At 40.9% G+C, this 17295-nt stretch overlaps 1 protein-coding gene across 1 annotated transcript in view; it reads right to left on the reverse strand.

Moving 5' to 3' along the window:
- SLC12A4 (solute carrier family 12 member 4) overlaps positions 1–17295 on the reverse strand; it is a 136290-nt gene that overhangs the window by 88226 nt on the left and 30769 nt on the right. The window contains 1 exon segment of the mRNA XM_030204307.1: positions 975–1069. Within this exon segment, the coding sequence (XP_030060167.1) occupies positions 975–1069 (95 nt within the window).

Below are 17295 nucleotides of genomic sequence, written 5' to 3' on the forward strand. Positions count from 1 at the left end.
CAGGTCACTTTTTACCGCTGCTTTGAAAAAGGGCCCTAAGATAGTATTCTGTGGAGCCTAACTTTGGACACCAGCATTTCATCCGCTAAAAGCTGGTGTAAATGCTGACACCCAACTAACGGTAGTAAGGCACACAAATGACAGTATTCTTTAACATTGTGTCTTAAGTTTTAAGAACACCACTGACCCACCTATGCCCCCTCCTATTGCTACACCCCCATGGAGTTGTGCGCTATGAAAATTAGGCACACATGTTTTATAGAACAACTTGCACATCTGCCCTGTGCCCAAATTTCTGCCAATTAACGCCAATCTGTTTATGACCTAATTAGGTACTTAATTTAGGTATAGATCTGATCTGTATTCCTACCTTATTCTTTATTCTCTATTAAAAAGGACAATGCTGTGAATTAAAAAAAAAACTTTTACTTTAGTGAATGCATTTAGCATGACAAGCCATTACCTTTTCACCACATATTAGTGTGTCCAAGTTAACACATTATTTATTAAATGGCATTAAGCCATGGTTGTTAATATCCATATATTACTGGTGACAGTAATGCATGACACGTTCTGGCCATGGTGGCACAAGGTAATCCCCTATTCCCACAGATGGCTCATGAAAGACACACATCCATCAAAGCAGCAAAAAACACCCCATGCTGCAAAAGCCCCTCAGAAGCAGCAACGAAGGAACACTTGTCCCTGGATCCCACCCTCCAGTCCCCTCACCCCTGCCTATCTCATTTGGAAATTATTCATAGTTCCTCGGAGACAGGGCACTCCATTGCTCAATGTTCTCAAGCTTCGTCCATTTTGCAAAATGCTGCTATTTCTCTAGAGCATAGCCAAGCAAGTGAGGATTGCTCCTGGCCTGAATGGCATGACATTTCCTTTTTCAGATTTTTCTTAATAAACTCCCAAAACACCAATCATATGAGCAAACAAACACCCCCCCCCCCCCGACTCTTTACCTCAAATAAGGCCAAATTCCTGTCATAGTAATCATTTCCTTTGCCTGTTTCCATATTATTGAGAAAGGGGCTACTTTCTTTGTGGTTGCCATGACCTGCAATTGAGAGGAAAAAAAAAAACTGTTGAGGCACAAAAGTTATCACTGAACTGAAGCAAATAGAACCTTTTAAAACATACATGAAGAAAGTTTCTCCTATTGTTCTAAACACAGAGACAGAATCTGACAGCAAATGAAGATGACAAGGCCAATTTAGTTTATTGACTTTCCTCTTTTTCAATTAGCACATTGTTTTTCTTCACAATGGAACTTTTATCTCCTTATTTGCTTACTTACAGAAGCTATGTACAATGCCTGCTTAGCTACAATTAAAAGATCTAAGAGTTGTCCCATGTATCACTCTCAAGAGGGCAAATGCAACACCACACCAGATAAACCAAATCTTAAAAGGCATATTCTGTACAAGAAACAGGATTTCTTTCTAAGAGATATTATGTTTCTACAAACTAGGAACAAGTTAGCTACATGAAATAAGACACTTCATGATTCAAAAGCCATCTACACTATGGAAGTATCCAAGGCCGGATAACTTTGAGTAACTAGGTTTCTTGGATGTTTAAAATTCTGTACAGTATTTGGTGCTTGCTGCCAGGTGGAGTCTGAGCCAGGATGAAGTAGGGGCATCTTAGGGCCAGAAACAACAGGGTAAGGGAGAACAGCTGTGGCCACAGACCAGAAATACAGCTATCACTGGAGCAAGGAAGAGCAGCAAGAGCTGTGTCCTGAAATTACAGTGGCCACAGGAGAGCAGTTTTCAGGAATAAATGAGGAGTGTGTGGAGGGGAAACAAGCTAGAAAGGGGAGGGGAAAACAGTTAAAACAAAACAAAACTTCCTTTCACTGTTCAGTTTGGCATTTCAAGTCATGGTATATATACTAAACCTGTCTCCAAAAATTCTCTTAACATTGTCTTAGCTACAAATAAAATCTGGCCAGTCACACATGCATGGAACAAATTTGTGTACAATGGAGGCTATGCATCCAAATCTCTCATACATTGTGGATATCCTTAAAACCTGACTGGCCACGGAGTCTTCCATGACAGATTTGAGGAAACACCGCTTTAGAGCAGTGTTTCCCAAGTCCAGTCCAGGACTACCTCTGGCCAGTCAGGTTGTCAGGATATCCACAATGAACATTCATGAGTGAGATTTGGATGCACTGCCTGGAAATCTCTCTCATGAATATTAATTGTGGATATCCTGAAAACATGACTGGCAAAGAGGTACTCCAGGACCGGACATGGGAAACACTGCTTTAGAGGCAATAAATTCTCAAACTTTTTAAACATCTGTGTGTTGTGTATTACATTCCTGCAATAATTGATTCGTGTTTTTTCTACCCAGCTGCACTTACACATGTGGTACTCTGTATCTATAGTGCATTCTCAGGCCACAAACAGGTCAGGTTTCATGATATCCCCAATGAACATGCATGAGATAGGTTTAGCATACAATGGATGTAGAAGGCATGCAAATTTCACTCATACATATTTATTAGGGGTATCTTGAAAACCCTACCTGATTTAATCTCTGGAGGACTACCAGTGTATAACCCTATGCTACTATATTCTTCATTTGATAGTTATTTTTTTTTTACCTGCTTGATTAGCAGGTCTTTTTCATGTCTTCTGAAATGGATATAGACAAAAAGGTATCAGTTCTGTCTACTCCAGTGTGTACATAATGTGATGCTACAAAACCCACTATTGTATTCTGAGAAAGAGGGAGAGAAAAGCCAAGCACCTAGCTAAAGTAAATGGGGGGGGGGGGGGGGGGGGTCTTGGTCTCCTTTATTCTTGCTCTCTAAGGAGACGTGAATAGATTGTTTACTCTTCTGAAAAATACTAGGACTAGGGGCACGCAAGGAACCTACAAAGTTATCAAGTTAATGGAGAGTATAGTTAACGTTCAGCTCAATGATTTCCTGTCTGACTTTGATATCCTTCACCACTCGCAGTCAGGTTTCCTTGCTCAGTATAGCACAGAGACAGTTCTAGTCACCCTCTTATCTAATTTCAAACAAGAACTATCCATTGGATGGAAGGTACTATTGCTTCAATTCAACATGTCAAGCGCCTTCGACATGGTGGACCACGACCTACTACTTCATCTATTAGACTCAATTGGTGTAGGAGGGTCTGTTTTACACTGGTTCAAGGGCTTCTTGACCACAAGAACTTACCAGGTCACAGTGAATTCTGCTACTTCTGCTCCATGGAATGCCTCTTGCAGGGTACCCCAAGGCTCACCCCTTTCAAAAACATTATTTAATATCATGCTAATGCCATTGGCCTCAGCTCTAGTAAAATTAGACCTAAATCCATTTATCTATGCTGATGATATTACAATCTACATCTCCTTTCATACCACCTTATCCAAAATCGGAAATCTCATTGAAGCTAGCTTCTCCGCTATCGAACACTGAGCTCAGGTGCTTCGGTTTAAACTAAACAAGGACAACACTCAATGTCTCATACTCTCATCCCCCCATCACAAAATAACCGATACAACACTTCCCATTAAGGACTATGTTCTTCCAATTTCCACCAGTCTGCGGCTTTTAGGTGTGAATCTGGACATGCACCTATAGTTAGATAATCACATGCATTTGGTCTCCAAGAGAATGTTTAATGCTATGAAGAGGCTCAGGCGCATAAGATATTTCCTTACCAGAGAGCTATTCCGTACTCTTGTGCGTTGGTTAGTCCTCTCCCACCTAGATTATTGCAGTGGGATTTATGCAGGCTGCAAGGTCACTTTATTGAGAAAGTTCCAGACAGTCCAGAACACAGCTTTAAGACTGATTCTGTGGAAACAGCGATTTGCGCATGCTCAGCCTCTGCGCTACAACCTACATTGGCTACCTGTAAAGGAAAGTATTACCTTTAAAATCTGCTGCTTAACCCACAAAATCATCTATGGCCTTGCTCCGGACTATATGCTCAACTTGATTGATCTTCCACCAAGGAATGCCAGGTCTGCAGCACGGTCATATCTCCAACTACACTTCCCGAACTGCAAGGGCGGCAAATATAAGCTGATTTTCACCTCTTCCTTCCGCTACTGGAGCCCTAAATACTGGAATGCTCTTCCGCTGCTTCTCAAAACGCAAGTGGACCACATCCTCTTCAAACATTGCTGAAAACTTTACTTTTTTGTTAAAACGTACTCCCCTAGTTCCTCTGCTGATTAATATTCCCACCGCACTCCCCCATCCTGCTTAGTTCCCCATTGTCTATCCTTGTGAACTTTAACTGTATTTTCACAATTTGTAATTTGTCCTAATTTTGCTGTAAGCCACATTGTGCCTGCTTGAGTGGGAAAATGTGGGATACAAATGAATGAATAAATAAATAAATAAGTTTAAAATGAATCAGATACATTTTTCTTCACTCAACATGCAATTAAACTCTGGAATTCGTTGCCAGAAAATGTAGTAAAAACAATTAGCTTAGCGGGGTTTAAAAAAGGGTTTGGGTGACTTCCTAAAGGAAAAGTCCATAGACCATTATTAAAATGGACTTGAGGAAAATCCAGTGCTTATTTCTAGGATAAGCAGCACAAAATGTATTGTACTTTTTTGGGATCTTGCCAAATACTTGTGTCCTGGATTAGCCAATGTTGGAAACAGGATGATGGGCTTGATGGACCTTCGGTCTGTCCCAGTATGGCATACCTTTCTTTTGATTCATGTTACCAAAATGTTCATCCACTCTTTCACTACCTTCCTCTTAACATACAGCAACCTACTCTCTCCAGGTCTCTTGTGGAATAATCTTTCCCTACTGCAATCTATTCAAAATGCAGCTGCTTGATCATGCATCTTCCTTCTGTGTTGCTACAATCCAGTAACCACTCTGATCCACTTCCATGGACAGTTTAAACTTCCCACTCACCTATAAATGCATTAACTCAGCAGCAGCTCATAGAAACATAGTAGATGACAGCAAATAAAGACCTGCACAGTCAAATCTAGTCTGCTCAGCAAGATAAACTCATAACATAAGGTATGATGTGATACTTCATATGTATACCTGATCTTGATTTGTCCTTGCCATTTTCTGGGCATAGACTGTAGAAGTCTGCCCAACATTGTCCTTGTTCTAAAACTTCTGAAGTTGTCATTGAAGCCGTTAAAAAGCCCCACTGCAACCTATCCAGATCTGTTCAGCCACAATCAGGACACAGACCGTAGAAGTCTGGCCAGCACTGGTCTTCTTCTCCAACTTCTAAAACTAAATCTGTCCAGCCACAAACCGTAGAAGTCTGCCTAGCACTGGCTTCACTTTCCAATTGCTGGTGTTTAATTGGATCCATTCCTTCTAAACAAGATCTTTTTGTGTTTATCCCATGCATTTTTGAATTCTGTTACCACTGTCATAACCACCCAGTGGCATTCCTAGCCCATTTGCCACCTGAGGCGGGTTACCACTGCACCCCCCTCAGTGAATCACCCCCTCCCCAAAGCACATCCCCCCCAGTGTATCACCCCCTCCCATGAAGCATATCACCAGACCTTTCCTCCCAGCAAGGGGGTGTGCAGAGCAGGCGCGTGCATGTCGGCTCTGCTGGTCCCCTGCCCCAAAACCAGAAGTAATGCTAGAGGAGTCAGGGGACCAGCAGAGCAGACAGCCACACACCTGCTCCATGTACCCCCTTGCTGCCTGCCGTGAATTCCTTGGGATGGACCACCCCAACTGCCCCGCCCTTGGTACTCTACTGCCACCACCACCAACGAGGGCATTCCAGGTATCTACCACCCTCTTGGTGAAAAAGTACTTCCTCACATTATTCCTGAGTAGGCCCCCCTTCAACCTCAATTCATGTCCTCTAGTTCTACCAACTTCCCATCTTTGGAAAAGGTTTGTTTGTCAAATATTTGACTATCATCCCGGTCTCCCTTTTCCTCCAGGACATGTTCAGGTCATTAAGTCTCTACTCATACATCTTGCTATGCAAACCTCACACCATCTTCACTTTTCTCTGAACTGCTTCAAGCCTTTTTACATCCTTAGCAAGATATGACCTCCAAAATTGAACACAATGATCCAAGTGGGGTCTCACCAATGACTTGTAAAAGAGAATCAACACCTCCTGCTGGTTATATCCCTCCCTATAAAGCCTAGAATCCTTCTGGCCGTGGCAATTGCCTTGTCACATTTTTTCAACACCTTGAAATCCTCAGACACCATCACCCCAAGGTCCTTCTCCTGAGCTGTGCTTATCACTGTCTCTCCTCCTTTCTGGTACATCTCCTTTGGATTTTTGCATCTCAAGTGCATCATTCTACATTTCTTTGCATAAATTTTAACCGCCAGACCTTTGACCATTCTTCTAATTTTTGGAGATCTCTCATGGTTTCTACTCCCTCCAGGGTATCCAGTCTATTGGTTATCTTTGTGTCAACCACAAAAAGGCAAACTTTTTCTTTTCACCCTTCTGCAATGTCTCTCACAAATATATTAAACAGAATCAATCCAGCATCGACCCTTGAGGCACTCCACTGCTCACCTTCCTCCCCATTACTTCTCTTCTCTCTCCTCACGTTTCCTCATAAATTTTGTTCATCTGGCAAGTTGTTTTCTTTATTGCTATTTTCTCTGCTTTTTCCAACCTTGCTGCACCATTTACCTGAAACAAACTCTCTGAATCAGTATGTAATACTTCTTCTCTCACAATTTTCAAATTCAGACAAAAAGCTTACCTTTGAGGTTGATTTTACATCTCAACCACTTCTCTATAATAAATTCTCCTAGAAAAGGGGTGAGCAACCTCGGTCCTTGAGGGCCACAAACCATTCAGGATTTCCCCAATGAATATGCATGAGATCTATTTGCATGCACTACCTCCCTAGTATGGAAATAGATCTCATGCATATTCACTGTAGTCTTAAATATGGTGACAGCTCCAAAGAGTGGTAACATTTCATTGATGTTGAGAAAGGAACAACGTATGATTTTTTAGTGGAACACTGATGCCCCCTATGGTTTAAATAGGGAAATTGAATGGTTAGCAGTTTGATATGGAGGGCATTTATAGAGAACATTCCCACTATGCTCCACATGCAAGCACAGGCATATTTTTGTGACTTGCCCGCTGCACAGCATGGGAGCGTGATTGAGTTCCCTGTTACCCATTTTGGCCAGTAAGATACTTTAATACTATTGTTCTAGAAGATTTAGTTGTCAGTGTGAGTGTGGTTATGTATGGGTGACTGTATAATAGATGGGTTTTTTTTAACTGTACAGACCCCTGATGATGCTCGGTTGAGCGAAACATGGATCGTGCAGGGTCATATTTGAAATGAGGGTTCAATTTAATGTAAGAAGGATTCCTGTACTCCGAAGAATGTTTTTGATGGACAGCGGCTATATTCTGATAGACTTGGCATTGGTAACAACAAGATATAATCAACAAAAGTGTATGTCTGATATCTCTAACATTTGGAACTGCGTAGTGCCTGGAGTTTACAATGCCTGTAGTTGGATTCTCATATGATTTGGGAATCTTGAATTGAGAACTGTTGATGAACTGGTATTTCTGCAGCTGATTTTCGTTTGACTGCAGCTTCTTTAGGCTGCAGAACTGTTGAGAGAAGTTCCCCACAAAATTCTTTCGCCTTGTTACTTGCCAAGCTATGTACCACATGATCAATAATATTGGACGATCAATAATATTGGACATATGGTGTTTTTAGGAACATATGTTACTGGAATCCATGAAAGATTGGAGTTATGATACGAGTGGTGAGATTGCAGTGTGTGGATATAGTTATTTATAGGTTTTAATGTTATATGCATTTTGGAAGAGTATATTTGTATATTTGAAAAATAATAAAGATTTGTAATTATGTATAGTTGTCATTAATATATTCTGTATGCATATTCATTGGGGAAATCCTGAAAACCCAACTGGTCAAGGACTGAAGTTGCCCACCACTGTCCTAGAATCTCTTGGTTCTCATGTATGTTGTCAACTAGACAGTTTCTGCACCATAGAGCTTACGGTCTTCTTAAATGGGTCTATACATCACTGTATAGACCAGTAACATTTTAGAAATGATCAATAGTAATTGTAGTAGTAGCAGCAGCAGCATTCCTCAGGGAACCCAAGAAAGGGAGAAGATAGCAAGACAGGTGCAGAGAAAGACTAGCATAGTAATAATTTTATGTACACAGAGGGAGTGAGAGATGTTTTGGAGAGTCAAAAAGGGAAGAGGAGGAGAAAAGCAGCAGTAGAATAAGAATGGTTTTGGAAAGGGTTTTAGATTTAGCTGAAGCATCTTTTTTTAAAGTAATAGTTCAAGGTATATTATAATTAATTAAAATAGGAAGAGAAAAGGTTGTAATGGGATGTTATTGACTATTGCATATACATGGATTATACTCCCCCATTGCCCTAATTTACTGTACAAAGAGAACCAAAATTAGATAAACTGTCATATATTTTTTTTAATTCTTTTTATTACTAATTTTTAACTTCATTTCCAATCACATAGGAAAAGAAAGGCAATATACAGAAAATAACCACAAGAATAAATGCCTATTTTCTTAAAACATAGCACAGTAGACAATCAAATGGTTTTTCATCTAGCCGTTCTCACATATGTATGGACAGACCATAAAAGCACTTTACAGCTTTTATAGTACCTTAAAATGTTGTCTTAAAAGCCACAATAAATAATTAAAATGGACATATATTCAGCAAAGATGATGGACTTGCAAGATCTCAGCAAATTCCATAAATGAAAGTGCCGTCTTAATAAATTTCCAACATAATTCTGAATAACTTGAATGCTCACCAGCTTAAGAGGCATTATTAGCTAATATATCATTTGCAAACATTTATTATACTCTCCTAGAGTGAGATTCTTTCCAGATCTATTCAAAATCAAGCTTCAAAACTTTGACATATCATTCAAAAACAATTTTCTAGCAATAGGTAAGGATATAAGAAAGCTGCTTTGTATAAGAGATTTCACATGCTATCCTACATCTCACTTGATAAGGTAAGCTACACTCATTCCTGAATGATTTTTTTTTTTTGCCTAAAGTTTCATTTTGGATTTACCTTCAGTCGAGGGTGACTTTCCATTTTCTATAAGCTGGTTCACCATTATTCTTCTCTCCACACCATGAGTGATATTTAGAATGTATTTTGTTTTGGGTGCAACAGTTTAAAATTCAGGATAGCAAAGAAGTGAACTACCCTACTTCCAGAGGGCACCTCTAGCGTCCTTCCAACATGAGTGAGTGCAGCAACGCCGAGGACCAATCTGGCTCTAGCATCAACGAATCTTTACATAAGAGGCTGAATGAAGCCAACTTGATACAGAGGATAAGCTAACACTATAATCTTCCTTAAATCCATAAGCCTTTTAAATCCACTTTAAAATATTTTAAATTGCTACAGATTAGCACAAAAGATATGAACACTATATTACCTATACAGCACTTTGCATGTTTCCAGAGTTTATGTTAAGGAAATTGGAAATCAAATGGCATTTCTCAAACCTTTGAAAATTTCAGCTGTTGCAAAACAAATAAATATCTAAAATGAAGTCATGTGTATTATAGCAGAGGTTCTCAACCCAGTCCACAGCACACACCTAACCAACCAGTCAGATTTTCAGGATACCCATAATGAATATGCATGAGATAGATCTGCATGCAAAGGAGACATTACATGTAAATTTAAATCAAGTATATGCATTGTGAATATCTTAAAAAACAGACTGGCTTGGTATGCTACAAGGACTGGGTTGAGAACCCCTGCATTATAGGGATGGAGTAAACTTGGACGACATATTATAGTGCAAGACTGTGAGGGACATTTTTGATATGATGTCTAAATCTAATTTGGATGTTTTGTGGAGAATGTCCAAAAATCCAGTAGCAAATATGGCCATTTTCAAACCAGAAAAATGTACAACTTTTTGTTTTGAAAATGGTCATTTGCTAGATGCTTTTGGGCTCAGTGTGGCTATCTTTTTGGACAATTTGGGCAATAACACTCACAAAGATGTTAAAAAGAGCCAGCCCTAGGACCAATCCCTGTGGTACTCCACTGATAACATCCCTATCTTTAGATCAAGCTCCATTTACCACTAACTTCTGTCTCCATCCGTTCAACCAATTTTTAACCCACGTCAGTTACTTTACAGGTGTCACATATGTGGGTAAAGTAGGTTTTTTTAATGGGCTTTGGAGGACTCACACTTTCCACCACAAATGTAACAGAGTAGGATATGGGCCTTTATTTAGCCCACCTCTTTGCTGTAGTAGCTCAAGGTCCCAGGACAACTTGCAATCTAAGTTTGCACCTAACAAAGGAGGGCCAAGTGACTTGCCCAAGGTCACGAGGGGCATAATCGAAAGGGGCGCCAAGTTTTCCTGAGGACGTCCTTGCAGGACGTCCTGGCGAAGGGGCAGGGAAACCCATATTATCAAAACAAGATGGGCGTCCATCTGTCGTTTTGATAATACGGTTGGGGATGCCCAAATTGCGAATTTTAGGTCGACCTTAGAGATGGTCGTCCCCGATTTTCGGTGATAATGGAAACCGAGGATGCCCATCTCAGAAATGACCAAATCCAAGCCCTTTGGTCATTAGAGGAGCCAGCATTCGTAATGCACTGATCCCCCTCACATGCAAGGACACCAACCAGGCACCCTAGCGGGCACTGCAGTGGACTTCAGAAAAAGCTCCCAGGTGCATAGCTCCCTTACCTTGTGTGCTGAGCCCCCCAAAACCCACTCCCCACAACTGTACACCACTACCATAGCCCTTATGGGTGAAGAGGGGCACCTACATGTGGGTACAATGGGTTTCTGGTGGGTTTTGAAGGGCTCACATTTACCACCACAAGTGTAACAGGTACTACTACTACTATTTAACATTTCTAAAGCGCTACTAGGGTTACGCAGCGCTGTACAATTTAACATAGAAGGACAGTCCCTGCTCAAAGAGCTTACAATCTATAGGACAAATGTACAGTCAGTCAAGTAGGGGCCAGTCAAATTGGGGCAGTCTAGATTTCCTGAAAGGTATGAAGGTTAGGTGCCAAAGGCAACATTGAAGAGGTGGGCTTTGAGCAAGGATTTGAAGATGGGTAGGGAGGGGGCTTGGCGTAGGGGCTCAGGAAGTTGATTCCATGCATAGGGTGAGGTGAGGCAGAATGGGCGGAGCCTGGAGTTGGTGGTGGTGGAGAAAGGTACTGAGAGGAGGGATTTGTCCTGTGAATGGAGGTTTCGGGCGGGAACGTAAGGGGAGATGAGGGTAGAGAGGTAATGAGGGGCTTCAGACTGAGTGCATTTGTAGGTAAGAAGGAGAAGCTTGAACTGTATGCGGTATCTGATCGGAAGCCAGTGAAGCGACCTGAGGAGAGGGGTGATATGAGTATATTGGTTCACGCGGAATATAAGACGTGCAGCAGAGTTCTGAACGGATTGAAGGGGGGATAGATGGCTAAGTGGGAGGCCAGTGAGGAGTAGGTTGCAGTAGTCAAGGCGAGAGGTAATGAGAGCGTAACAGGTAGGGGGGATGGGCCTGGGTCCACCTGCCTGAAGTGCATTGCACCCACTAAAACTGCTCCAGGGACCTGCATACTGCTGTCATGGAGCTGGGTATGACATTTGAGGCTAGCATAGAGGCTGGAAAAAATATTAAAAAAAATTTTTTTTGAGGGTGGGAGGGGGTTAGTGACCACTGGGGAAGTAAGGGGAGGTCATCCCCGATTCCCTCTGGTGGTCATCTGGTCATTTAGGGCACATTTTTTTGGCTTGGTCATAAGAAAAAAAGGACCAGGTAAAGTCGTCCAAGTGTTCGTCAGGGACGCCCTTCTTTTTCCATTATCGGCCGAGGATGCCCATGTGTTAGGCATGCCCCAGTTCCGCCTTCGCTATGCCTCCGACACACCCCTGTGAACTTTGGTCATCCCCACGATGGAAAGCAGTTGAGGACGCTCAAAATCAGCTTTCAGTCATGCCGATTTAGGTGACCCTGTGAGAAGGATGCCCATCTTACGATTTGTGTCAAAAGATGGCCACCCTTCTCTTTCGAAAATAAGACTGAAGGTGTCTCATTTTCAAAGCACTTAGACTTACAAAGTAACCAATGAAACTTTGTAAGTCTAAGTGCTTTGAAAATATGACTCAAGGAGTGATAGCAGATAGAGGATGTTGTTCTCTAGAAGGCCACCAAAAAAAGAGGTCAAAACAACCCTATGTATAAAACTAGACCAGAAGAAAAAAAGTAGGTATGGACAATGGTCTTCCAAAAATACAAAAAGAGGCTTGCAGATGTAAATAAAAACTTTAGAGCACCATCTGTGAAAAGACCCAATATTTGTTAAGTAACAGAAGACTCAACATGGAGCCCTGTTTCAACATTAGAATGCCTGCATCAAAACTCATTGGCCTTCTGATGGGCTGTAGTTTCCTTTTTCCTTACAGTCTATGTGCATTTTCTAACAACAACAATAAGGTTCAACTTTAAACACATCTGAATTGTACTTAAGCTCAGGTTCTGAATTCAAGCAAATCTCATGTGCAAAAAGTGGATCTCCCCCTTAAAAAGTGTTACATGGACTAGAAATAGAACCTACGAGGGGCAGACTGACCATGGGGCTCAGTGCCTCTCCCCTCCACACACACACACTAATGTCCTCTGAGCCTCTACTTTGAAGAGACATGGATGACTAGTGGCCTCTTCAGTGGCAGAAAAGAACCCCATTCTTTCCTGCTCTGTCTGGCACCTCTGCATCTTCAAAATGGCTTCGAGATTGCCGCAACAAGTTTTGGCAATCATTAAGAAGTGGCGGCAGGCCTCATGAAGAAAAAAGGCCTCCATTATGAAAAAAATATTTGTTTTATATCTTGGTCGTATTAAATAAATTTTGTACGTATTAGTTCCACAGCTAAACATCTCCTCTACTCACTCACGCTCTCTCTTTTTCAGTTAATTATGAGTTCCAGGACTCTGGGGCCTCCTAATTTGCATTGATCTCTGTGGTTTTCTGAAAACCCCTGCCTACATATGATGTTCAAACACTCGAAGCTAAACCCCATCAGAATCCATGGAAAAAGGGTGGGAGGTTGGGCAGCAAAACCGGTAGCCCTGGTGACACAAAAACGTATATTAATTTGTCCAACCAATTTAAAGGCGGGCACTATAACTTGGCTGAACCCTCACTAAAAAAGTTGTTTTGATAAGTAGCATTGGATTTTTTTTTTTTGGGGGGGGGGGGGTGATAAGATGTTTAGGTTTGGGGAAGGTGATTGGATAACATAGGAGTGAGCGGAAAATTTCGAGTGGGAAAAGTGCTAAGGGAAAGTAGTTGGGTACACGAGACGCGGTAACAATGTGGCTAAAGTGGGAAAAGTCTTAGCAAAATTTCCTATTTAAATTAAATTATTAAAATTGCCCACCCACCCGCCACGTGTGTTTTGGAATGTTAGAGCGTATTAGGGACTTGGATTATTGTAGGTTTTGTTGTAGCTTAGGAGTTTGTGATAGAATTCAGGTGAGGTGAACTTTGATTTTTTGTAAAAGTGTGGGCGGTAAGGCACGTGCGATACCACTGTGCTTTTGGATTAAAGGAAGGGGGTTGAAAAATAATTGAAATTATTTGCAGTCTTGCATTACCGCAGGCTGTGAAGAGATGTTATATATTGAATGTATGGACTAGTATGATACCGTCTGGTCCTATTCAGTTATTTATGTTCATTTATTCTTAAAAGTTTTATTTGTAATACATATCAGTTGGTATAATAAAGCTGTGGCCAAGATTTGCCACCTAATTTATTTATTTAATACATTTATACCCCACATTTTCCTGCTAGTTGTAGGCTCAATGTGCCTTACATATAACCGTAGGGTAGGCTACAGTTCAGAAAGTATGTGAACAATGTAATAGTAGGTTATTAAGCGTATAGGTATCATATAAACCAACAGAGATAACAAAAGATATTACAGGGTAATACAAGATAATAAGGTCCATGGATTTTGCTAATGGTTATCAAGTGTAATTTATTGCGATTCAGTTTAATGCTTTGTTATATAAGTTCTGAATGGGGAAGGTGCAAATGACTAGATTATAGCATGGCTTAGTTTTGGCAGACTAAGGGGTTAGCTGATGTCTAGCAGTTCAGTGCAGGAAAGGAGATAAATTACTCCATGTATACAGTGTAAATATCCTGGTTCTTCTACCGTCTATAAAAATTAGCATAGGATCTTAAGGCTGGAGATTTCTTGCATATTACAGAATCATTAATAAATGTTCTACTGTGGTGAAGAACTAGAAGATGACTTTTTTTTTTACATTATTACATTATTACTTATACTTATTTAAGTTTGTTTACCTGTTTCCACTTTATACGACTATGGCCCTTATTTTAGAAGCTCTATCCATGTTTTAGACATCTGAACACTGGCATTTAGATATCCATATTTCACAGACACCCAAACCATGATTTTATAAAGCTGGAACATGGATGCCTAACACTGCAGTATGTCATTATAGCAAGGGGGCATTGTCTGAGTGGGATTCAGGAGGGGCCAAAACATTGATAGCCATCTCTGATTTCAGAAGGGGAAGGAAAGTTTGTATTTAGAGCTGGCTTCCAGCATGCAGAGGTTACAGATTGAGCAGCACTCCATTGAAAGGAGTAAAGAAAATCACCCCCTTAATCCCCCAACTGTTGATGTGCTCTATGATGCTTCAGGACTATGGACATTCATGGCACTAAAACCTTTCATTTTAATTTCTTATATATCACCTGCAAGCCATCAATGTAATCAAGCACAGCAGATATTTTCCTTTTCCTGGAGAGCTCACAAAATGTTTGTACCTGAGGCAATGGAGGGTTTAGCCACAGCCCGCTGCTCTAACCATCAGACTACTCCTCCACTCCACATGGACATTTATGTGGCCATTTTATAACATGGATGTTCCTAAGCTCCCACAACAACATATGGGTCCCTTGTTTTGCCCTGTTTATAATTTGGATGTTTCAGTTTGTAAAATGGATGCTCATTCTGGATATAAAGAGCACATGGACATCCATTTCACATGATTTTAGAATAGGCTGTATGTCGGCACATCCTGTTCAAAAATATAAGCAACACTGGTGACGTACCAACCTGGACATCTTTATTCTGAGTTTGATGTCCTTTCTAAAATGCCATTCCATGTGAACTAATCTTTTGTTTGCATATAATTGGACTTCTGATAATTTAATAAAGTAAAAAAAAAGCGCTCTGATATCATTTGAGAAACATCAATATGTTGTGTGTCAATAGCTTTGAATGAAAAAGCGAAAGTGGGGAAAATGTTGGTTATTTCCCCCTGTTTAACAATATTTGAAGACTAGCGTTACAAGGTAGCATTCAAAAAATTCATAAGTAGCCAAATTTCGTAGCTCAAAAACTATCCCATATACAATTAATGGTTTCCAAACTATAGATAACCTACAAAGACACTGTCACAGCAACTTCTACAGTATTGGATACATTCCATATCACTAATACTATTAATAATAATTTACCAGGCATTAGTGGTGACTCTCCACTGTATACTCAAATGATCTGGTCTGAGTTATTGGCACAGAATCAAGTAGTAGTGTAGCCAACAAAAAGGCAAGGGAGACAAAGAATATCAAGAACAATATTTATTCATAAAGAGTCTCTTTATGAATCAATATTGTGCTTGATATTCTTCAACTCCCTTGCCTGTTTGGAAGTGTTTGTTGGCTACACTACTCCTCAATTATGAATTACCGGGAAACACAATTGAACTTTACAGGGGTGAACACTGCTGTCCTACATCTTGGACTTATACATTCAAAACAGAACCAGTGCCCATGAACTCTCTTGATTCTCCTTCCCCACATTTTCAACATTGCCCCAGTGAATATTAAGGGGGGGGAGGGACAGTAATTCCCTCTCAGATCCCTCTGATTTACTAAGGGTCTTTCCCTATTTTATGTCTCCATAAACCAGTGACAGAAGTCAACAATTTCCCTTTTCCAGGTATGTTCTCAGCACGTGACAAATCCTCTTAATCTGGTCAATCAAATCTTCAAAGTGGGGGAGGGGGTATAGAAATATTACAAATTCCAATAAATCATGACCTCCCCATTTTAATTGATTATCAACTTTTACTAATATGTATTCATACCATACATTTTTAATGAATTATCTGCTTCAAGTAATTTTAAATCAAAAGCTTTAAGGTCTGAAGTAAAGCAACTTGTTTGTACTGGACCTCAGTAGTGACTCGTTTCACATGAAGTTACTTCCCCATGACTCACCTTCCTCATCATTGGTCCTTTAATATACTTTTATTCTTCATACAATGCTTAAAATTGCTCTAAATTCAACAAACAATGTCACTTATCTTAGTAGGACACTGCACCAATATGGGCCATGTTTCATAAAAGCTGCCTCAGAATATGGTCCTTTAGTCAATGTTCTCACTACATGCTCAATTGTCTGCATTCACTCAAATGCTATGTGGCAGCACCTCTTGATAGGTGAAGCAAAGAAGCAATTGCCATTCTCTCTCTCATATATTCCCTCCCCAGCCTTCACCCAGTGCCATGGTCTCAGGCTCTAGCAAACTGTCACGGACTCAGGAACAACGTGAGCTCTTGGGCTGCTGTCGACGAACAGCAGCAGCAGGCAAAACCCTCCAACCAGGACTGGGCTAAACAAGCAGAAATGGAGCAGACAGGCTGTACTAAGACACAAAGCAGGACTGGAGCAGACTAGAACTGCAATGAGCATACAGGCAGAAACAAACCAGAAGCACATAGAGGACACTGACTGTACTAAGACACAAACCAGGACTGGACTAAGTAGGGAACACAGGGACAGAACTAAGTAAAGCCAGAAGAGAAAACAGTCAAACGGGCTGCAAGGCTGACCTGGAACCGATGCACACAGAGCTCTCTCATGCAAGCTGCAAGGCCGAATGGGAACCCAAACACAACAGCAGAAGAAAGAAGAGACTAGATAGAACTCTAGGCAGGGTCGACTAGGCAGAGCTCTAGGCAGGGCCACATGGCCACACAAACAAACAGACAATAACCAAGACAGAAGTGCTAATACTAGCACACAGACAAGCTGAAGAACTAAGGCAGAAGTGCTAACCCTTGCATACACGGAAAATAGAACTCAGGCAAAAGTGCTAATCCTAGCACAGAACAAACAGAAGAACTAAAGCAGAAGTGCCACACAGGCACACTATCTAGGAAACAA

This window comes from Microcaecilia unicolor, chromosome 5 (genome assembly GCF_901765095.1).
Source record: "Microcaecilia unicolor chromosome 5, aMicUni1.1, whole genome shotgun sequence".
Classification (NCBI taxonomy): domain Eukaryota; kingdom Metazoa; phylum Chordata; class Amphibia; order Gymnophiona; family Siphonopidae; genus Microcaecilia; species Microcaecilia unicolor.